Here is a 24,272-nt window from a genome sequence, read left to right as displayed (position 1 = left end):
CAGAGAGAGTGAGAAAGGCAGAGACACAGGCAGAGGGAGAGGCAGGCTCCATGCTGGGAGCCCGACATGGGACTTGACCCCGGGTCTCCAGGATCAGGCCCTGGGCCAAAGGTGGCGCTAAACCGCTGAGCCACCTGGGCTGCCCTCAATTTGTTGATATCCACAAGATAACTTCCTGACATTTTGATTGGGATTGTATTGAATCTGTAGGTAAATTTGGGAAGAACCAACCTCTTAACAGTATTGAGTCTCCCTATCCAAGATTATGGACTGTCTCTCCATTTTGGATCTTCCATTCCTTGCTATATTTCATCAGAATTTTGTATTTTACCTCATATAGGTCTTTGTGTATTTTGTTAGATTTGTACCTAAGTATTTAATTTTCTTTTTGGTCTGTTAATGTAAATGGAGTTGTACTTACAATTTCAAGTTCCACTTATATGTTGCTGGTATATACAAAAGCAGTTAGCTTTAAAATTTTTTTTTAATTCAATTTATTTAGTATATAGTGTATTATCAGTTTCAGGGGTAGAATTTAGTGATTCATCAGTTGGATATAACAGCCAGTGCTCATTCCAACAAGTGCCCTCCTCAGTACCCATCACCCAGTTACCCATCCCCACCCACCATTTGTTGTTTTGTTGCCCAGAATTATTCCTTTTTTTTTTTTTTTTTTTTTAAGATTTTATTTATTTCTCCACGAAAGGCAGAGACATAGGCAGAGGGAGAAGCAGGCTCCCTGCTGGGAGCCCAATGCAGGACTTGATCCCGGACTCTGGGATCAAGCCCTGAGTGGAAGACAGATGCTCAGCTGCTAAGCCACTCAGGCGTCCCCAGAATTATTCTGTCTTGATGAATGTTCCATAAGAGCATGAGAGGAATGTGTATTCCACTATTACTGAATGAAGTTTGTCTATCAATGTCCATTGTATGTAAATTGATGGTGATATTGAGTGATCTATATCTTGACTGATTATATGGATCATATTCCCCTATTCTTAGACCTGTCCATTACTGATGGAGAAGTTTTGAAGTCACCAGCTGTAATAATGGATTTATTTATTTCCCCCTACAGTTCTGTTAGGTTTTGCCTCACCTTTGTTGATTAGGCACATATACAGTAAGGATTATTGTATTTTCTTGGTGAATTGATTTCTTTATCATTAGGTAATGCTCCTCTTTATGCCTGATAATTTTCCTTGCTCTGAAATCTGCTTTGTTTGGAAATCATATACCTACCTTAGTGTTCTTTGATTAGTGTTACATTCAGTTTTTTAATGTATCTGAACATTTACTTGTTGATATTTGTTCCATTTTTCATTGAGACATAATTCTCTAAGCATAACATTTATCATTTTAAAGTGTATTCTTCGGTGGTTTTTAGTGTATTTACTGTGTGGCGCATGTGTCACCATTGTCTAATTCCAGAACACTTCCATCACCTGAAAAAGAGACCTGTTAGTTCCAGTTTGCCTCCCTCTTATTCTCTGGCAATCACTAATCTACTTTCTGTTTTTATGAATTTGCCTACTCTGGAACATCTCATATAAATGAAATTATACAATATGTGACCTTTTGTGTCTGGCTTTCTTTAACCTTAGATTAGAATGTTTTCAGAGTTCACTCCTGTTGTGGCACGTAACAGTACTTTATTCCTTTTTATGACTGTATTAGAGGCTCTCCACATTTCAAGTCTTCATTCATCAATTGATGGACATTGGATTCTGTATACTTTTTGACTGTTATGAGCAAATGCTGCTGTGAACATTCATGTACGGGTTGTGGTGTCAACATCTGTCATCAGTTCTATCAAGTATACACCTTGTAGAATTGCTGGGTAATTATATGTGTAACTTTTTGAGGAATTGGCAAGCTGTTTTCCACCTTAGCTGCACCATTTTACATTCTCACCAGCCATCTAGGAGGGTTCCAGCTTCTCTGACTTCTTGTCAACACTTATCTCCTTTTTTTTTTTCTTATTTTCTTGTAGCCATCCTAGTGTATGTGAAGTGGTATCTCAGTGTGGTTTTGATTCCCATTTCCCCAATGACTAATGATATTGAACATCTGTACATGTGCTATTGACTATCTGTGTATCTTCTTTGGAGAAATGTCTATTCAAAAGTCTTTTGCTAGTTTTTTTTTTTTTTTAATATTTATTTATTCATGAGTGACAGAGAAAGAGACAGAGAGGCACAGACACAGGCCGAGGGAGGAGCAGGCTCCATGCAGGGAGCCTGATGTGGGACTTGATCCTGGGTCTCCAGGATCACGCCCTGGGCCGAAGGCGGCGCTAAACCGCTGAGCCACCCAGGCTGCCCATTTTGCTAGTTTTTAAATTAGGTTATCTTTTTATTGTTGAGTTGTAAGAGTTCTTTGCATATTCCGGTTATTAGACCTTGTCATATAGACGATTCTATGGGTTGTCTTTTCATTTTCTCAGTAGTGTCTTTTGGTAACAAAAGTTTTTATTTTGATCAAATTCAGTTTATTATTTTTTTTTCAGTTTATTATTTCTTAATGCTTTCTGTATCATATCTAAGAAAGCATTACCTAGAGTCATACAGATTTTCACCTGTTTTCTCCAAGAGTATTATAGTTTTTGCTCTTATATTCAAATCTTTATTCCGGGCAGCCCGGGTGGCTCAGCGGTTTAGCGCTGCCTTCAGCCCAGGGCCCGATCCTGGAGACCTGGGATCGAGTCCCACATCAGGCTCCCTGTGTGGAGCCTGTTTCTCCCTCTGCCTGTGTCTCTGTTGCATTCTCTCTCGCTCTCTCTCTCTCTGTGTCTCTCATCAATAAATAAATAATAAATAAATACATCTTTATTCCATCTTGAGTTATAATTTTTGTGCATGTGTGAGGTTGGTGTTCCAAATTCATTCTTTTGCATGTAGATACTCACTTGTCCCAATAGTAGGCACTTGAAAAGGCTGCGTTTTCTCTCCATTAAATGGTTCTGGCATCCTTGTGAAAAATCAATTGACTATAAATGTATGGGTTGTAAATTCTTTCTTTTTGAATGCTTGCTAACTATACTATATTATGAAGTAGGACCTTCCTGGTGAGTGAAGTGTGTCTGTATTCTGCCTCTGTGAGTTTGGGCTTGCTTGTTGTCACAGCAAAAGCTGCCTAATCCTGTATTAGGATGCGATGCTGCAAGTTAGTCTTGTGTTATGCACATATTTGTTTACCTGAAAACAAATATGTAAATGGTGTTGAGAACTAACATCTAATAGCATTTGTTCAGTAGGCCTGAGTTACACCATTTAGAATGCCATCATAAAGTTCAGATCTGAACTTCATCCATGTGAACTTCAGAGCTTCAAAGAATATGTAACCGAGGCAGGCAAAGTGATCACCTAAAAGCATATGGCCGGTTAGTAACATGGCCAGGATTAGGAGCTGAGTCTTCCTCCCATAGTTTTCTCTGGTGTAAGCTGTTATCTGAGGTGGTCTCAAGAGACAAAAGTCTAGGCTAATTCTGGCCGCAGTTTAAAAAGCAGGTGGTTTTCAGTAGATGGCTGTGAAATAATGGTATGAAGTCCTCTACTCTGACACTGCCAAGGGAGGTGTTTGATTAACTAAGAAAATCAGTTGAAACAAATACTCTCAAGGAATGGTGCATATAGTTCTTAATGTTTTATTTGAAAATATATGTGTGTACATTTATTCTCCATTGATGTAGTACCAGACTCTTTTCTCTGAAAGCTGGTCTGCTGATTAGATTTCTGTGTTTTTTTTTTTGTTGTTGTTTTTTGTTTGTTTGTTTGTTTTTGCATTTAGTTCAGTTTCAGTTTCTTTAACTGAATTGAATGAGAATCCTGTGATCACCCTCTTACTACCTGGTTCATGGTCATCTCACCCATACTTAATTTAGCAAACATTTTTGTATTGATTTCTTTGTACCAAGTCTTTTCAAAGTTTCTGTCATAGTTTTCTTTTTTAAAAAATATTTTATTTATTTATTTATGAGAGACACAGGCAGAGGCAGAGGGAGAAGCAGGCTATATATGGGACTCAATCCCAGGACCCAGGATCATGCCCTGAGCTGAAGGCAGACGCTCAGCCACTCTGCCACCCAGGCATCCCATGCCATAGTTTTCATAAGAACAGTGATCTTTTTGCACTCATATTTTGTTGGTTTAAATGATGTTTTATAAAATTATATAGTTATGAAGTAAGTGTAAGTACCCTTAACTAGTTTGGGAATCATTACATCTGATTCTTGATGACTAAACAGCTCAATGAGTAGCAGAGTCATAGGTGAAGTAGATAGTGATTTGCTGCCTCTAAGCAGGTTAGCCTACCAGAGGCATCAGTGTGTTATAAAGGGGAAACAGAACATAGCTAGTCTTGTGAGACTAGTACTTTGAAATTGATTAGGAAAGATTCTGAACATCTGTTCAATGGAACACTCCACGTCCATATAAAATACTAATGGAAATATGTATGTTGTATGAAAAGACATTGAAGTTATATTTTTAGATGGGAAATAGTTTAGAAAAGCATGAGTATTAAGCTGTGTGTGTGTGTGTGTGTGTGTGTGTACATATGTATGTGTGTGTACACAGAGACAAGGTCTGGGTTTCAGTTCAGTAAGGTGGTGTAGGAGGATCTTGAACTTATCTCCTCTCTTGGATACACTGAATCTGCAGCTGCATATGAAACAATTTCCTCTGGAAGAAACTCAAAACTGAGTGATTCCTACACATTAAGTAAGAAAAAAAAAAAAAAAACTATGTTGAAGTGAGATTCATTCTTGCCACCCCTGCATAGTGACCCATGATTGGGAGGGTACTCACAACCCCAAGCTTCTCCCTGAGGAGCAAAGGGTTTGAACCCCACATCTGGCACCCCAGCTTTTAAGACCTGCACTTTGAAAGCCAATAGGTCTTGCATCTTTGAGACTCACAAGGCTATAGCAAACTGAGAAACAGTTCTTAAAGCATTTCACGTGAGTGGACTTCCCCACCCCAAGAAGCAGCTGACTGAAGAGTGAGTGTTGAGACTTACTGTAAGAGAGGCTCATCTGCTTATCTTAAAGCCCCGAGGGGTAGGCATTGAATTTAACACATATCTAGGGGCCTACTGAATTTTTTTCCAAAGTTGGAGCTAGCAGGTTCCATCTTTGCACCGTCCCCCTGTCTCGCTCCTGTTCACTGGTTTCTCCTGGAAAGAAGCTTGTATGCTTGTATGATGCATCAAGTTTTGCAGTTGCTACTAAGGGATACCTCTAATCACCTGGCTCCAGTGGCTAGCAAGAGTTATACTCACAGTAGTGAGTATTACAGTATTTACAACAGCCAAGACTTGGAAATAACTTGTGTCCACTGATGGATGAATGGATAAAGAAAATGTGAAAAAAAATGTGGTGTGTGTGTATACAGTGGAATATTACTCAGCCAAAGAAAGAAGGAAGTCTTGCCATTTGCAACAACATGGGTAGACCTTAATTAAGGATATTATGCTAAGTGAAATAAGTCAGAGAAAGACAAATACTGTATGATCTCTCTTAAATGTGGAATCTAAAAAACAAAACAAAATGAAGTCAGTTTATAGATTGGTGGTTGCCATAGGTGGTGAGAGTGTGGAGGGAATGGATGAAGGGGTCGAATGGTATAAACTTCCAGTTAATAAGTTCTGGGGATGTAATGTACATCATGGTAAGTATAGTAAATAATACTGTATATTGTATATTTGAAAGTTAACTCTTTAAAGTTAGCTCTTAAGAGTTCTTATTACAAGGAAAAAATATGTATGTGTGGTGATGGATGTTAACTAGTCTCACAGTGATTGTTTCACAATAGATAGAAATATGGAATCATTATGTTGTACAACTAAAACTAACATGTGTCCATTATATCTCAATTAAAAAAAAAGAAAGTCGTGTATATTTTAAAGAGAAAGACCAAAACAAAGTCTGGAAGGATCTGAATCACAATGTTAAATCGTGAAGAAAAACATTAATAGTGCTTAACTATAGAGCATCAGAGAGTGGGTGATTTTTTACTCTCTCTCATATAATTATTTCTTTGTTGGTTAAAAGTTTCACATTGATCATTTGTTACTTTTAAATTAAGTAAAAGCTGTTTCTATTTTGAGAAGAGCCTCTATGAAATGTATAACTAAAAAAAATTAAATGCCTTGTAGAATTTGGGCAACAGGAGAGAATGCTCTTGGTGAGGCCCCTTTCCTGAACCTTTATGCAGTGAGCAGACCCCCTGGTGCCTCTGTGTACCCAGAGGTACTCCCCACCCCCCCGCCGCAATATCCCTCTTAAATAAATAGAATGATGTTTCTCTCTTACTCTTTCTCTGATTTTATTTTTATATGTAAAATGTGATATCATTGCAATCATTTTTTTCTTTCTGGTTTGATTTTTCAGGAAGATTTCGATGTCGATCATTTTGTGTCTGACTGTAGGAAGCGTGTCCAGCTGGAGGAACTGAGAGGAGATCTGGAACTCTACTATAAACTTCTTAAAACAGCCATGGTCGAGCTCATCAACAAGGATTATGCAGATTTTGTCAACCTTTCAACAAACTTGGTAAACCTGAAATTCACAGGTCCTATATACACAGAGACACAGTTTCTCTCTCACTCATATTTATTCTTAAAAGATCGGAGTATTTTTTTAGAAACTTTTCAGTTGATTTTATACCCCCATCCCGCCCCCAAGAGAAATTTGAGATTAATAATCTCCTTAATAAAAGAACTAAACTTTTTTTTTCGGGGGGGGGGTGGTTAGTTGTTATTCATTTAAGGCTACTCTAGCTTGATTAATTTTTGAATTTGTTAGTTGTGAAAAAGAAAGGATTATAATATCGGAATGGTTGTTTTGTTAGTTGCTAAGTGATTACCCTGAAGTCTTACTTGGTTTAGACTGATTTGCAAAAGCAAACATCAACTGTTTAATGTTTGATTTAAGGAAATGTTTTACTTCCAGGTATATGTGTTAGCTAGAGCTAGGTTGAGGGAACATTAGCCAATATTGATATTTAGAAGACTTGGTTTTATAAAAACGTAAGAATGACTTGTAATGAGCATATGAGTTGTTTGTAAAAGCCATTTAGAAATGTTGAGTTTTAGGGGTGCCTGGGTGGCTCAGTGGTTGAGTGCCTTTGGCTCAGATTGTGATCCTGGAGTCCTGGAATTGAGTCCCACTCAGGCTTCTCTTGGAGAGCCTGCTTCTCCCTCTGCCTGTGTCTCTGCCTCTCTTTCAGTGTCTCTCATGAATAAATAAATCTTTAAAAAGAAAAAGAAGAAAAGGAATGTTGAGTTTTATTACCTGGCAGAGAAGACTCTTTGCTGGTGTTTCATTTTTAATTTTTTAAAAATTATTTATTTATTAGAGAGTGGGAGCATGAGCAAGGGGAGGTGCAGAGGGAGAAGAGACTTTCCACTCAGCAGGGAGCCCAATATGAGGCTTGATCCCAGGACCCTGGGATCATGACCTGAGGCAAAGGCAGACGGTTAACCAACTGAGCCACCCAGGTGCCCCTCATTTTGTTTTAAATATGTTTGCCCAGAGAAGTACAGAAAATAGCAGCTCCATGGGAATTTCAAGAAGCATTAAAATTAATGAGGCATATTGGCTTTTGGGAAATATATCACTAAGATAAATGTTCCAATGGAATTAGAAACTTAGAAAATTTTATTTCTGTTCTATTTAATTTGGATTTTTCTCAAGGGTTATAATAATGTTTAGGAGAGATGTAGCCCATCAGACTTTCACATCATCTGGCTGAGTATCATAAATTACAGACACAGAGCTGTTCACTTTCCGTGAAATTTTTTTACATTCATTTACAGTATCCTCCAAAGGCAAATTGTTTGTAAGGAAGCTTTCATTTATTGTGACTTTTCTTCTTCTTCTTATTTTTTAAATTTTTATTTATTTATGATAGTCACACAGAGAGAGAGAGAGAGGCAGAGACACAGGCAGAGGGAGAAGCAGGCTCCATGCACCGGGAGCCCGACGTGGGATTCGATCCCAGGTCTCCAGGATCGCGCCCTGGGCCAAAGGCAGGCGCCAAACCGCTGCGCCACCCAGGGATCCCTACTTTTCTTATTTTTATAGTCTCATGTATCCAACAGATTTTTTTAATATTCTGTGAGCAACACTAATGGCAAAATAACATTTCTATTGTTTAGCTACTTAGCAAAATATGGTCGTACCAAAAAAAATAATGTAAGCTAGTACTGCTTTGATCATTAAACAGATAGGTCACTATTACTCCTGATGTGTGATGTGTTTGTGTCAACCTGATTTGGCTTTAGGTTGGGATGGACAAAGCACTTAATCAGCTTTCTGTGCCCTTGGGACAGTTACGAGAAGAAGTTCTGGTAAGTTCCCAAATAATATAAAACAATCTGCTGTGAAGCATGTTGTTCTTGTTTGCTTTCTCCAAGAATTCCTTTCATCTGTTAAGTTTGTGGTGGTGGTTTTTAATGGTTCGTGATTATAGTATTCACCTTCAGAAAAGTTGTAAATGATTTTCTATTTTTGCATGTGCTATTACAACCTGAAAAACATGTTCGATTTGCAGAAGACAGATTCTTAGGGTAGACAGCCTTAAAATGTCAAGGGAGAGGAAGTGTATTTCCAAATTCAACTTATTCATGCCACTTAGCTCCTATGTAAGTGGTTTCCAACTTATGAATGACTTGTATTTTAACGATTTGTAATTTTTTTAGTATCTCCCCCCCCCCCCCTTTTTTTACATGTGGTTAGGATCCTAGACTGGTCTATAAAAGCTCTGTAATGCCCAGTGTAACTGAAGGATAATAGAAATGTATACCTAATAAACATTACATTTTAATGTTTTGCTCAGAAAGTCTCTACTGTGGGAATGGGACTCCCCACCTCTAAGCCATTGGGAATAGGAACTCCACCCGGGTGAGCAGCGGAGGGGGAGTTTTGGTATCACTTCCAACAGGAACTGTGCTGCCCTGTCCTCCCCACCCCCCATCCCCATCTGTGCTGGGTGCCCCGACTTCCACCCTCCATCTGTTTTGATGCACTGTTGTAAACTTGGTGCACGACACAATCATTCCTGTGTGTGTATCCTCTAGCTTGGATGGCCTCGTGCACCTAGCCCCTAAGACGGTGCCTGGAACCTAAGGAGAGAATATAAGTAGAAGATAATTTAAGGGAAGACACAGTGCATGGTTAGAGCCAAGAAAAACGCGAAGTAACAAATACCAGTGTTGAGAAGCCCAGGGGAGGGGTAGGCAGGAGAGAATTCGTGAAAGAGGTAAGTCTGGAGCTGTGCCTTGAGCTAGTCAATACTTTTCATTGTTTATGTCTTGCTTGAATTTTATAAAGTCTTGTTAAGGTACTTTTCCTTGAGATGGAAGAGTGATTTTTGTAGTCCTCTGTTGGATTCCACACCAGCCACTGTATGGTTCTCCTGACTCCTTTTTTGTGTGCCTCTTCCTGCCCCAGCCTTTTGGCTGTGGTATTTCCCAAGCACAGCCTTCCCTTGGCCTCCCACTATCCTCTCAAACCCCCTCCCTCAAGGCAGATTTGCTCTGCTGACTGCTGCTCTACTCACCCAAGCTCTTATCCTGCCTCACCCCCCCAACCCCCACCAGTACCGTATCTGTATCCTCTCCCTTTTCCCCAACCATCTTTATAGCCACTTTTGTCCTACTCAGCCATGGGCCTGACCTACCTTTCTGATCCCAATTCATGGAGCTACTCTGTGAGATTCTAAGATCATTGAGGGATAAGACTGTTTCTTCTTCATCATTGTATCCTCATGGGCTACCAGAGTAGCTGATGTCCAGTAGGTATTGCATAATGTTTTTAGTATATGTGCTGCCAAAGCGAGCACTGTGCTGCCAAAACGAGCACAGTATTTCATAATGTTGATGGAGTGAATTAATTCACTTTTCTGTAGAATTTTTGTGATTTGTCCACTTTATTCTATTTGCTTCTATTAACCTGTGTTTTGGCCCTGATTCCTCATTGTCTTGTACTTGCTTTCGTTCATTAGCTTCTGGACATGTTTCTCCACCTATGCATTCTCCCTTTTTCTAGCCTTCTGTTCTTTATGTTTTGATTGCTTATATTTCCAAAACAACATTTCATCCTGGTGCATCAGTGTCTAACCATTGTCTAGTTCTCCAAAATATGCAGAATCTAAAGACCTTATCTGAGTGAAGTCCTCCTAAATTGACCCTCGCTTCTTATTTCTACTTCTCTGTTTTGTTTTGTTTTTTTAAGATTTTATTTATTTATTCATGAGAGACACAGAGAGAGAGAGAGAAAGAGAGAGGCAGAGACACAGAGGGAGAAGCAGGCTCCATGCACGGAGTCCGACATGGGACTTGATCTCGGGTCTCCAGGATCAGGCCCTGGGCTGAAGTTGGCACTAAACCACTGAGCCACCAGGGCTGCCCCAATTTCTACTTCTCTCTGAAATGAAGCCTGCAGGGCACATGGCTGTGTGCCTGTCTGACCCCAGGCATGTACACACTTACATCTTACCTTTGTCTTCTAAACATCCCCTCTCCACTTTAGCCAACAAAGGGTTTCAGAGTCGGATTCAAGCCTCACCCATTTTCTAGACTCTCCTGTACTTTGCTTCAGATTATCCATTTTTTTGTCCAGACCCCCCTGACTTTCACTGTAAGTACTGTTATTCTTCTGGCTGTGAGACCCTGGCTTTCTGTCATTTTGCCCCCAAATCATTAGTACCCTCAACAGCAATTGTGTCTGGTATATCGTATTTTTGTTAATATCTACATAATACTGGTGTGCAGGCATTAAGTTCTGTGGAATTGAATTAAATGCATAAACTTGATAATCTTGTGAAACAATTTCTACAATACATTTTCTTTATTATTCTTCTAAAGAGTCTCAGGTCATCTGTCAGTGAAGGAATCCAGGCAGTAGATGAACGGATGTGTAAACAAGAGGACATAAGGAAGAAAAAGGTATCCTCCAGTGGCTTTCTTATGTAGCATGCCAGTTAAAGCCCTCCCCTCTTATTTCTTTTTACTTGTCAGTACTGTTCAACTTTTTTCAAAACTCTTGTGCATGTGCATATTACGCATTGTCATGTTATCTGCTTGAAATAATAAGAATTTTAGAGGCACCCACATGGTCTCAAGATCTCTCACTTTTTCCAGAACAAGAAACAGTAATAACTAATGTCAGTGAAATACTTAATAGTTTAACTGCCACATAAATTTTCAGTGAACCGTAAAGAAAATATGTCTGTTTTAGAGATTAGGGCAGAAGTGGCCTTGAAACAAATTCAGCATTCAGCATTCTGTTGCAGGTTTGTTTTTTTAGAAAAAGTAGTATGTTGCTCTCTCATCCTGCCATGTTAATTTCTTCTTTTGTTTCCCTTCTTCAAGTATACCTCTGCATGTTCTTCCCTTACTTTTCAGTGGTACTGGGTTTTAATTTTATTTTCTAATTTTTTTCTTTCTGTTCCAGTGTTAGCTTTTATTTTATTTTTAAAATTTCAGTTAGTTAGCATGTTAGTTAGCACTAACTGTTCTGTTAGTGTGTAGGACAGTGAGCTGGCACTTCTGTATACCCCCTGGTGCTCATCACCACAAACGTACTCCTTAGTGACCATCATCCAATTAACCCATCCCTGATTTTGTTAATGATCATAATGATGTAAGGGCACAGTGGGAATTGGGATTCCAGACTTCTAACTCTAGCCTGCTGCTCTATCCAGTGTTTTCTATGTGTATTTATTAGCATATATTTTAAAATATCAAGGGGAAGAAGCCTATTTTAGAGACCTTCTGTTTAATTTTCCTTTAGATTTCCTCTCAGCTTTTGTCTAAATAATTCATATAGTGCATTCCCAGACTAGATTTTTTTTAAAGATTTTATTTATTTATTCATGAGAGATACAGAGAGAGAGGCAGAGACATAGGCAGAGGGAGAAGCAGGCCCTATGCAGGGAGCCCGATATGGGTCTCGATCCCGGGACTCCAGGATCACACCCTGGGCTGAAGGCAGGCACTTAACTGCTGAGCCATCCAGGTGCCCCCCAGACAAGATTATAAGCTTTATGCGAGCAGGGCATTTTTCTTGTTTTATTTACTCATGTCCCCACTGTCTGGAAGAATGCCTAGCTCCTGGAGGTGTTCAGTAACTATTTGTTGAATAGATCACTTTGTATTTTTTGTTCTTTTAAGGATGAGAGTTTTTAAAATATCCTTCAACCTCTTTAATAATATTTGTAGCGTAAAATGTCTTTAATGAATTGATACTTAGATATAGGTTTATCATGCATAATAGGATAAATATGATCAGAAACTAAAATTAAAACATGAAAAAAGGGCCATAAGAAAATAAACAGAGCGGTACCTGAGTAGCTCAGTTGGTTAAGCATCTGACTCTTGGCTTTGGCTCAGGTCATGATTTCATGGTTGTGAAATTAAGCCCTGTGTCAGGTTCTATGCTCATTAGGGATCTGCTTGAGATCCACCCTCCCCCCAAGCATGCAAATCTTCAAAAAAAAAAAAAAAGGAAATAAAGTGCCCATAGAGAGGTTCAGGATGGGAAAAAGAAGAAATAAGAATACAGGATATGAAAAAGCAAAAGTTTTTTTTTTTCCTATAAACTTGCAACAGAATATTGAAATATGGTTCTTCTAGAAAGTCAAAATTAAGATTTGCATTCTTGGTAATTCTGTGTTTAGTAGAAATACTCAAAATGTAGGTTGCTCTGTATATTTGAAGGTGACTTTTTGGTTTTATATTTTCCTGCATTTAGCATGGAAAATAAAGATTATTAAGACAAAAGGTCATAACTTTCTTCGTTTGCTTAATTTTTATTTTTCTAGATGTGTGTGTTGAGGCTTATACAAGTTATTCGATCAGTTGAAAAAATTGAAAAAATCTTAAATTCTCAAAATTCTAAAGAAACATCTGCACTAGAAGCAAGCAGGTAAGTATTTCTTTACTAAATAGCACATAAGTTAGTACTTCACATCCAGTCTAAATTTTGGGGTTTTTTTGTTTTTTGTTTTTTTTTAGTTAGAATTCATTTCTGAACAAGAAGAAAATCCAAGTCTGTGGTGTAATGTTTCTGAATATAGCTCCAGGAGAGTGGAGCACATGACCTGGTAAAGTTTATAATACGTCACTATAAACTCTTGGCAGTTATAGGCCACAATTCCAACATGTCACCTTTCAGGAAGTCAAAGACTGTGTGCTTCCAGGGGAAATTTTTTGTATTTGGAATCACCTTCCCTGAGGATTAGCAAAAGCCTTACTGATCTTCAAGGTGTACCATTTGTAGTTCTTAGATTTTTTTTTTTTCTAGACTTTCGCAGAGTGTAACCATTGATGTATTTTGCACCAGCATTATATCATTAGGGAAAAAATAGACACATTTAGTTGAAAGTTATAAACAGGAAAGAAAAAGCTTATGAAACAGAAAAAGATGAACTGTGACTGTCTTATTTCCTTCCTGGTGTGAATTTTCAATCAGCCAGGCAGATGAGTGACTCAGAAAATGAGTTGTTAGATCATATCAACACTAGTGGGATGCATCATGGTATGCTGAGAAGAGCATAGGCTTGTGTTGCATGTACCACCTGGGCAGCCCGAGTCAAGATCCTCTGGTGCTCTGTGTCCTCTCTAATGTAAGGCTAACAATTCACTCTGCTTGCAGGGTTATCTCAACCCGTGAGATACTCTCAGCCATACCTGGCATACACAGGTGCTCCTACGTGTCAACATGGGTCTAACATAAGTTTTTCTTAAAATCACATGGATAACTGTAACATTTTTCCGTAATATTGGATAATCTGCAAAACCAGCCAATCAAATCCAAATTGAATATACCCGTAGTTCAGAGGCTTGGTCATACTGTAAGGGCATGTTAGATTTCTTTTTTTCTCTTTTTCTTAAAGATTTTATTTATTTATTTGAGAGAGAGAGGGAGGGAGAAGCAGACACCTCACTGAGTTGGGAGTCCAATGGCTCGATCCTGGGACTCGGGGATTGTGACCTGAGCTGAAGGCAGATGCTTAACCAACTGAGCCACCCAGGTGCTCCAACATATGGATTTCTTAATTTTAGCAATTAAGGTTTTAGATTTGGAAAGGACTTGAGAGACCCATAAGCTCCAAATCTCTGATTATGTACATTGTGAACAGAGACTTCCCAAAGGAAGAAATTCTTGAGTCCTAGGTCTCTGCCTCTTTTAATATCAAGATATGTAAATACGTGGTCTGTACCTGGCACATTTGTTTGTTCAGCCCATTGCTTGTGCTTCTGCCCCTGTTCATCTGCACTTAGCAGAGACGCGGTGAGCGTCCATTCTGGCCAGTCCAGTGGAGCCTGTGTCTCCAGTTGCTCTGCTTTGCTGTGGCCCTTGGCAGCTCTCACAGCCCCACCAGCCAAGTCCTTCCAGCTTTCTTCCCATCTTTGCGCAGTCCAGCTGTGCTCTTTTGATCGAAAGACCTCAGTGATTTCTATTTCTGTAATACTATCCCCTTGCAATTTTGTCTTTGATAAATAGACATGATGCTCTTTCTTGCTCAGAATCACCTTTGAGGATTTTTTCTTTACTCTAGAACCGTAACTCTGAGCTGTAAGAGTAAGGAAAGCCAGAGCAGTGTTGGTGAATAGTGAATATATCATACTTGCTTAGCCAAGAAACATTGATATAATGGATAAATAAATACATACAAGATTAGTCAGTAGAGTTAGGAATTAAGCTTCAGAGTTGTTCGTGCCGGGCATTTACTTTCCTTCACGCTAGTTCAGATGCTACAGGACTAGGCACACTGCTGCTGGTGTTCACACATTTTGTGTTTCCTTATGATGTGGGCTTTCCCTGCACTACCTGACTGCTCCTCAGATGCAGAATGCCTCAGAAAAGCCCAGCAGGTGCTTTGGGGCCTTTACAGTTTTCTTCTTTTACAATGCAGCTTCTTTTTAAGTGGTGTTGGTACTTTATAATGTGTTTGGGGTATGGGGAATGGGGAGTGCATTTATTACACTTGGCAGATTCACAGTGAGTGTTTTCTCACTAGAACCCAGAGCACATAGATTGCTCTTTCTGCTATTTGGTAAATGTAAATTTAAAGTAAGCTATTTTGAGTATTTCATTTATTGTTAAGAGAGGGCCAGTTTTATTTGATTGAAGAAACAGTATTGGGTACTTTGAAGTAGTAGAGGTCTTATAGAGGGAGGGAGAATGAGGCAGATGGAGAAGAGGAGGATTCAGGTATGACTGATAGGATAGGGCTAGAGAGGGAAGGAGTGTAAATCATGAATGGGAGAGCCTGAGGAACGTGGCAGAAGCACACAGTTGTACCCGCGCTGACCTAGTCCAGCTCCTGCTGCTTGTCTGGCCCTGTGGCCAGGGCCACGCAGTGTCAGTGGCTTCTGGGTAACAACCTCCCCTGCCCCCACGGTTGCCTGGAACCTGCCCCACAGATGGCTTGCTGGGAAAAATTGATGGCACGAAGATGCACGTGCAATAGCTGTCACCTTGTAATGGGGACCCTGGGAACACACTGTAAAGAAAATTACAGCACAGGGGGCATTAAAGCCTCACTGGGTGATGTGGTCTTTGGGAAATTAAGCTTCGGGAATTACATTTCTCTAATTGTCTCTACTAGTCCACTTTGGACTGGACAGATTTTGGAGAGAATTGCCACAGAATTTAACCAGTTACAGTTTCATGCTGTTCAGAGCAAAGGCATGCCTCTTCTGGACAAAGTAAGACCGGTAAGTCTTGGTTTAGATTTTCAGTTTGCTGTTTGCGAATTTACTGGATGATTTGGTTTAACCTAGCATTGCCCCTGATAATTGTTGTTCTATGAGATTTTGAAACTAGCTTTGAATTTTTTCCTACAGTTTTGTTGTTTGGGACCCTGCTTCTAGCACGGCGTGCTATGTAAATTTTGTGTAAAGATGCGAGCATAGTTCTCCATACTAAACTAGTAAAATTAATTCTGAATTTCATGTAACTGGGCATATTATATGATATAGTCAGAGTTCATTTATCCAAAGCCCTTGACTGGGTTTTAACGCACTTTTGTCAGATTTACTCTGTAGCTTACGAGGAAAATAACTTTTTGTCATTCTATAACATTCTGTCTAAACTTTCCTTTCATAAAACAAAGATTTACTTACAAAGAAATAGTGGGGAGGAGAGGAGATTTGTTGTTACTCTCCAGGAAATGCTAATATTTGAATCTTATATATATCCTAGTAGAATAAGAGGTTTGGGATATGTGTATTTGAATTTTTAGAAATTGTCCTACCTGGAGCTTTCTTTTTTCTCACAGCGTATAGCTGGCATCACGGCCATGTTACAGCAGTCTCTGGAAGGCCTGCTGTTAGAAGGTCTTCGAACTTCCAATGTTGATATAATTCGGCACTGCTTACGGACCTATGCCACAATTGACAAGACACGGGATGCAGAGGCATTAGTTGGCCAAGTACTAGTGAAACCGTACGTGGATGAGGTTTGTGCACCTCATGTTGTTCAACAAACACTCATAGAACAGCTACTCTGATTTTGATTCTTCTCTGGCTATGAAGGATAGATCGGGGATCTTTCTGTGAAGATTCTCATGGTTACTACGCTACCGGTTGTAAGAAAGGGTTGGTCCCCATGGATTACTATCAGCATGCCAGGCGTCAGGTATACTCTGTGGTATCTTCTAGTGATGCTATAGTTCAGTTATGCCATAGCTCGCTCATAGCTTAATTAAGATGAGTAAGGAATCATCATAATTTAGTAGGGATGAGGGTGTTGCCTAGGAAGAAAGTATGGACCAGAACATTTTCAGGTCAGTTTTAAGTTCTGTAGATTACACGTCAGTGAACTTGTTGAAGAGCATGTTAGCCCGGCCAGGGGAGAAATAGAACAGTTAGGTGGATGACCACACTGCACGTGCCTTGTGGAGGAATTGGAAGACAGCCCTGTGAGTGTGGAAAGCCCTTGAGGGAAGATGTCTTCACAGAATAGATTTGGCCTACATCTTGAACACCATGGAGTTTACCAGGCCAGGAAGATGGGATGGAGGGAATATTCAAAGATGAAAGGCTTTTATCGGCAAGTTAGCAGGGTAGAACCTTAAATCCAGACTTGGCTGCTTAGTATCGTTCACCTAAGAGGATATAGTTAATGCAGGAGGTAAGTATATCCTGTCTTTGAGCAGCCGGAGTATAGGCTTTGGGGTATGAGGTTGCCGACGCTCAACCATTTCCAACTTAGGAAGTGTCAGTTTCATCTGGTTGGAGCTGATAGAAGTCATAAAGCTGGTCCTCAGTGTTTGAGGACTTTCTTCCAGTCACCTGCCAGCATGAGTGTGCTTTCTGTCCAGTAAGTACAAAGTTTCTACCCACCGTGACTTCGGGATGAAAGCCTTCCAGTTTTAAAACGGATGTGAATCCCATTGATAAAAGTGAAATTGAAGGATTAATTTTAGTAATCCTCTGAGTTTTATTAGGATTACTAAAAATAGATGATCTGTCAATTCTCTGTGTGTATCCTATTATACTTCATAGCTATCTCTGGGGGGGTGAAAAAGATCATGTTATTCTTTATCAGTAAGTGAAAATACTTTAGTTACTAATTTATGCCTTTTTTTTTTTTTTTTTTTTGCTGAACTGAATCTATGTGCTATATTAAGGAAGGACTTTAAGTTTCAGTGGCATATTAAACGAACTCTGGCCACATTTGCATTTAGAGTTTCTATGCTTGTCATTTACCTCCTGACACTTAACCTTACCACAACAAATGAAATAATAAAGCAAAATAAAATGTATTTTCTTCCATCACTCTCGGTCTCAACGCTTCCCCTAATCTGGAGATGATAGACAACAAGGCCAGGGTGAAGACAGTACAAAGCTGTTGTCCGGGGATGTGGTACTTGGCTTTTAAGCTCAGAAGGGAAGCAGATGAAGTGTGTGTGGGTTTCAGCTTTAGGCCCATGTCTGTAACCCAGCCTTTGGATTAGAACCCTGGGTCCCTCAGCGTTAGAACCATGTCCCCTAATCCTAGGAACTAGTTTTTAGTGTACTACTTAACTCCTGTTTAGAAAGTATGTCCAGCGGGGAGGACGAATGAGGAAATGTGTTCTTCAGGTTTTCTTTGTTCTTTTCTCTTTCGTGTGTAGTTCATACTTCTTTTTTAGGTGCTTAAAAAAAATGCTATTCCTTTTGATAGGTGATCGTAGAGCAGATTGTTGAATCTCATCCAAATGGCCTTCAGATCATGTATAATAAGCTCCTGGAGTTCGTTCCTCACCACTGCCGCCTTCTTCGAGAAGTCACAGGAGGAGCCATCTCAAGGTGATGTAAGCTGCTGTGCTCACACCTTAGCTCAGTTTAGTAAGACCACCTGTTGTGTGCCACTGATCATTGGCTGTCTTCTCTGAACTGAGAACGTGTGTGCTTTCCTATTTGTTACCAGTGCTCTGAGGCACTAGCCTGGGTTTACAGGGAGGGAAACGAATAGTGGGCACTAACCTAGAAGGTTACATTTCTCTGAATCCAGAGGCTCTACTTTTCTCTACACTTTCTCCTTAATCAGGTTTGAAATCAAAATTAGTTTCCTTCCATTATTCTGATGTCATCATTCTGTGTAGAAATAGCAATTTGATTTTAATTCAACAAGTTTTATACTGATTGTGATTAAAGTGTTGAGTTTTCCCTCCCTCTTTCATTTCATTTCCATAGCTTTCCAGTTCTGTGTTACAAATATCCCATTACCTTTCGCCATCATCGTCCCAGTCCAGGCCTCTGTCATCTCTTGTCCAGAAGAGTAGGCTCTCCCCACTCAGTCTCCCTGGCTCCACCTGTCCCTCTTCATTGCAGCCTTTGGCTGTCCCACCTGCCCGGAACTCTGCTGCCTTTTTAAGTCTTCCATGGCCTTTCGTTGCTTATGGAGGAACATCCAATCTTCCTGGCACAGCCTGTGAGGCCCTTGATGCTCTGGTTCCAGTGGTTCTCCACTGTAGAACTTGCCGCATACCATTTTGGTCTCTGGCCAAACAGTAGTACTTGCCCTTCCCTAAAACACCTTGTATGGAAGATCCCTGACTTGACATTGATTCAACTTACAGGTTTTTGACTTTACATTTGTGCAAAAGTGATATGCATTCACTAGAAACTAGTCATACTTCAAACTTTGACTTTGGATCTTTTCCCGGGCTGGTGATCTGCAGTTGGATCCTCTCCTGTGATGCTGGACAGGGGCAGTGAGTGCAGCTCCCAGGCAGCCACCCAATCATAAGAGTCAGCAACAACACACTTAAACCATACTGTTTCTCATTTTCAGTGCAGTGTTCAGTAAATTACATGAGATATTCAACTATTTATTGTGAAATAGGCTTTGCATTAGATGATTTTGTCCAGCTGTACAATACTGTAAGTGTTCTGAGGACATTTAAGGTAGGCTGGGCTGGGCTCTGATATTCAATAGGTTAGGAATATTAAATGCATTTTCAGCTTATGAGATTTCCAACTTACGATGGATTTATTGGGAACTAACTCCCATCATAAGTTGAGGAACATCTGTACTCTGTGCTTCTGTTTTCCCTCATTGTCTCCTGCCCTTCCTTTCCCCTTTGTCTTTCTGTTGACCTGTCACTCCATACAAAGCTTCACTTAGATACCACCTCTTTCAAGAGACCATCCTTCATCTTGATGTTCAGCATTATCTACATGCTCTGGATTATAGTACATGTTGCCCTTTACCTGTGTTGAGACTGATCTTCATAAACTTAGCGTGTACTCCCCTTCTGCACTGCCCACACCTTTCTCACTTGGCACAGCATCTTGAAGATAGCAACCCCCCCCCCCCCCGTGTTTGTATAATGAAAGAATGAATCTGTTTCCAGCATTAGAAAGGCAAATGAGGTCCCTAATCTTTATGAAGTAAGCAATCAATATATTTGGTCTTGGATTTCTGTTCTTTGGAAAGAAAGTCTGGGGTAATAAATGTGCCACGTGACCATTGAAGTGTCCTATTTCCACTACATAATTTTAGAGAAAGCCTAATTTTGCCACATTTGTTTAGTAATCTTGAAGATTTAGTTGGATTTGGATTTTAGTTAAGAATTTAGAAGTCATGATGTGATGTAAGGATACCTGGGTGGCTCAGTCGGTTGAGCGTTTGCCTTTGGCTCAGGTCATGATCTCAGGGTTCCTAGATTGAGCCCCTCAGCAGGCTTTGTGCTCAGTGGGGAATGTGCTTCTCCCTCTTCTTCTGCCTTTCCCCATCCTGCTTGTGCTTTTTTGCTCTCAAATAAATAAATAAAATCTTTGAAAAAAAAAAGTCATGATGTAAAATTAAAGAAGCCACAGTTAGTAAACAATCAGTCATCACTTAGATTTGACAAGGCTAGTCTTAGTTCTGAAATGTCAGATTTCAGCGCTCTGGAAGTTCTTTCCCACAGATTTCAGTGTGACAGAATTCATGTAGAAGCTTCAGAAATTTCAGGAATCGAAGTTGTACCTTAATAGATCTTCATTTGCCCGAAGCACCCTCATTAGGCCACCCCTGACTGTCTCCCTTGCTCAGCTCTTGCCTTTAGGTTTCCACAATCTCTCTGCTTCCCTCTCCATTCTCTTCTTTTTCCCTCTGTTGTTTTCTGTATGTGCCCTTTAGAATCTGGCAGCTCCAGCAGCATGTAGTATTTATCTTCCAAAGAATAAGGATTCACTTTTCTCATTAGCCATCTGTTTCAACTGTTAATCTTGCAGATGTAAATTTTCTCTTTGGGGCTTTCAGTAGGTATTTACCTGGGGGATGAGGAAATCTTGTCATTTAATATTGCTTATACTATGTGCCTCTATAGTTCTAAAATCCTTAATTTCATTCTTTCCTTCTCTAGATATCTTAATAGAGCTAGTTCTTAGTATGAGTAAAAGTATGGGTGTGTGGGAAGCAGGCATCTTCTTTGCCTTCCCCAGCCCTCTTCCCAGCCAGTGATTTCTTACCAATAATGAACTATAGTAAGATTATTTGGTATCCCTTTCTGAACAGTGAAGCATAGCTTCCTTGATAACCTATCTTTCCTGATAATTTTCACTAACTAGGAAAATTACAAAAGCATTTTTCTGCTTAATACCAGCATAGTTGGGCAGCCCGGGTGGCTCAGCGGTTTAGTGCCCGCTTTCGGCCCAGGGCGTGATCCTGGAGACCCGGGATCGAGTCCCACATCGGGGTCCCTGCATGGAACCTGCTTCTCTCTCTGTCCCTCATGAGTAAATAAATAAAATCTTAAAAAAAAAAAAAAAAAAAACAGCATAGTAAATCTTAATTTGCTATCACAACTTGGCTACAAAACTCCCAGTTTTGCTGAAGTAACGTATATTGAATTGCTGACCATTGTTAAAGAAAATTATCTTAAAATAGAGCATATTATGCAACATACAACAATCAGAATGGGTTGTAATTGAGGGGACATTTGCCTCAAGGATACTTATGTGTCTTTAAGTTCAGGAGAAACTTAAGGAATCTGTCTTACTTATTTACTTAATGTATGTAACCATCACTAACATAGCACTTACTGTATGCCAAGCCCTAGCCTAAATGATTTACAAATGTTAAACCGTATGATGATCCTATGATCTGTATCCTATCATCTCTATCTAAAGATGAGCTCCTGAGTGGATGCTTTATCTCAGTGTTGCCTCTCATCTGAGTTGTGAATTAGAAATCCAAAGTCCAGCCTTTTGCTAAAAAAATGCAAAATAAAGCATGGACACACAACAAACCATTAATGTAACAAGTTTTTTGTATCAGGATTTATGATCAAAATTTTACACAGAGCAGTACTAGAATTTTAGAACTGAAGGTGATCTTAGAGATAGCATCATCTTCACAAAGCTCTTAGTAATTGATAAATTAACATAATTTACAATGTTTTATGGCTTAGTAATATTAAGATTGGGTGCAAAGGTTGCTTTTCTTGTGTTATTGAACTACTTCTTTTCCAAGATAGAGTGTAAGTATGGTGGCCTAATTAGGAGAGGAATCGTGCCAAGGCAATTTGATGTGGTAGTTTTGCCTTAACCTTGATACCAGCTTGCTCTCCTGTGTGATAAATAGAGGAGTCAGGATACAGAGGACATATCAGCTTCAAGGAGAGAATGGGATCAAGGAGTCAAATAGAAGTGTGAGGCTATGAACAAGCTAATTGACAAAGAGAGTTTTTTTTTAAAGGTCAAAATAAGTTTTAGGCTGAGGAACTTTTAGTAAAAACACCACAAATAGAATTTTACCCTTTTTAAATAGAAGAGCACAGTGTATCTGATTGAAATTTTCCTCTTGTCTTACAGTGAAAAAGGCAATACTGTTCCTGGGTATGATTTTTTGGTGAACTCTGTCTGGCCAGAAATAGTACGAGGATTAGAAGAAAAGTTGCCTTCTCTTTTTAATCCTGGGAATCCTGATGCATTTCATGAGGTACCTTTTCCTCCATCATCTTGATTCTTGAAGATAATAACCAGAGGCTTGAGTCTAATCATGTTTTCTGCCCAGTCTTGGTTGAGTGGTTTATTAAAAATAAAAATTAGGTTCGTGAGTGAGCATTTACTTAAAAATTGTTTCATCCAAGTAATAGTCTCTGGCACTTTTGGGAATAAATAATTTGAGAATGTATAGTAAAATTCAGTCTAAACAATTATGATGAGATATGTGCATTATTTTTCTCACTTTTAAAAAAATTACTTATTTTCTCACTTTTTAAAAAAGATCCTAAAGACCTTTAAAAACCAGTCTTGTCACAGTTTTCCATGAAAAATTAGATTTGCAGATCTGTATGTACTGTATTAATTTTAAGGAAAACTAAGCATATTGACTGGATAGTAAAATTCTATTTAGTTTTTAAAGTGTAGAGAGGCAGACAGTAAGTGTGATGAGCCTGGGGCCTGGCAGACTTCAAAAACAGGTAAGACAACAAATTTGGAGCTTTATTTTTCCAGAAATCCCACTAAGCTCTTTTCTTAACTAATTGTGTGATGCTGCAGTATATTGAACAATATGATCACTTGGTATTGTTTTCAGTAATTTGTGTTATAGCAATTTTTGCGATTTTTAAAATAGGGCTTTTATTTATTTATTTTTTTAAATAGGGCTTTTAAAAATAGATACTATAAGCAGAATGAAATAGTGGTCTTAAGCACGAGCGTTTTAAGATCCTTTGTGTTTTGCTGTGCTTTAGGGAATAGTACTGATCACATTAGGCTTAGGTGATGTTTCAGCTCAGAAATGACACTTTCTCATAGAATTTTGACTTTAGAATTCTAAACCAGGACTGAATGTTGGTAGGTATATTTCCAGCACACATGGCATTTGTCAGTTTCTTTCAAAAAAGGCTTTCAGCATTACTGTAACATGCTTCCTGTGAAGAGAGAAATAGTTTTGTATTCCTTTAGCATCCCATCATCTGCAGAGGTGTATATAGTTTGATCCCAGACAGATGAATAATACCTTTGTCTCAACTCCGTACATTTAGACCACACTCAGGGGATTCTGTTTAAGTGTTGCTCGGACCAATTGAAAGAAATTAAAAATGTGTAGTGCTGAGTACACTACAATTCTGGCCTAAGCACAGACTTCAGCATATTTAGGTGAATGGTTTGGTAAGCCAGAATTGAGTCCTCTTTATTAAGAAGTATATGGAAAGTCCACAGATGTTCTCCTTAGAGCCTGGGCGCTTGGGGTCTAGAGTACCTGCAGAGGAAGGCGCATTTACAACATCTGTGGTTTTGCTCTGCTGACCACTCATGGTTCTGTGCCCTCTATTTCTTTGGGCAAATTTTCTCTGAGCTTAAACAGAAGAGGAAACTTCATTTTTAAGATAATAACAGTTATTACCCAGTAGGGTAGTTTTGTGGGCTAAATTAAATAAGACCGTTGTAAGCACATGCACAGGTGCTGAATGCTAAGTAGGATTCAGCTGCTGCTCTCTATGGCATCGTGAGCACCCCCTGTCAACTTCCATGCTGTCTCGTCTACGGAAATGATGTGATTGCTCACCTGGATGATTCTTTCCTTTTAAAAATTTTCTACTCCTGTTGGAGCAATACTTAATTTATGGTCTCTTCCAATTCCAATGGACTAGGTTAGGGTTGCGCTAGAATACGAGAGCCGTCATTCACAGAGCACTGGGTTTCCAGGTGGGCTTGCCCATGTAAGACCTTGAGCATGTCACTGAGCCATTTTGGGCATTACCTGGTCTTCAGGTCAGGACCTGCAAAGAAAGCTCTCTTCAGGTCCCTGTCAGCTCTGAAACTGAGTCAAAGTGTTC

General features: G+C 39.4%; 1 protein-coding gene across 2 annotated transcripts in view; it reads left to right on the top strand.

Annotated features, from left to right (window-relative positions):
• Positions 1 to 24,272, top strand: part of COG2 (component of oligomeric golgi complex 2) — a 50,521-nt gene that overhangs the window by 11,001 nt on the left and 15,248 nt on the right. For both annotated transcript variants that reach the window (XM_026008675.2, XM_026008678.2), the window contains exons 2-9: positions 6,389 to 6,550; positions 8,284 to 8,349; positions 10,867 to 10,947; positions 12,825 to 12,928; positions 15,618 to 15,726; positions 16,290 to 16,469; positions 18,179 to 18,303; positions 22,300 to 22,426. In XM_026008675.2, the coding sequence (XP_025864460.2) occupies positions 6,389 to 6,550; positions 8,284 to 8,349; positions 10,867 to 10,947; positions 12,825 to 12,928; positions 15,618 to 15,726; positions 16,290 to 16,469; positions 18,179 to 18,303; positions 22,300 to 22,426 (954 nt within the window). The remainder of the gene's footprint in view (positions 1 to 6,388; positions 6,551 to 8,283; positions 8,350 to 10,866; positions 10,948 to 12,824; positions 12,929 to 15,617; positions 15,727 to 16,289; positions 16,470 to 18,178; positions 18,304 to 22,299; positions 22,427 to 24,272) is intronic.

Source organism: Vulpes vulpes, chromosome 4 (genome assembly GCF_048418805.1).
Source record: "Vulpes vulpes isolate BD-2025 chromosome 4, VulVul3, whole genome shotgun sequence".
Lineage (NCBI taxonomy): Eukaryota > Metazoa > Chordata > Mammalia > Carnivora > Canidae > Vulpes > Vulpes vulpes.
This window is presented reverse-complemented; position numbering and strand designations above follow the sequence as displayed.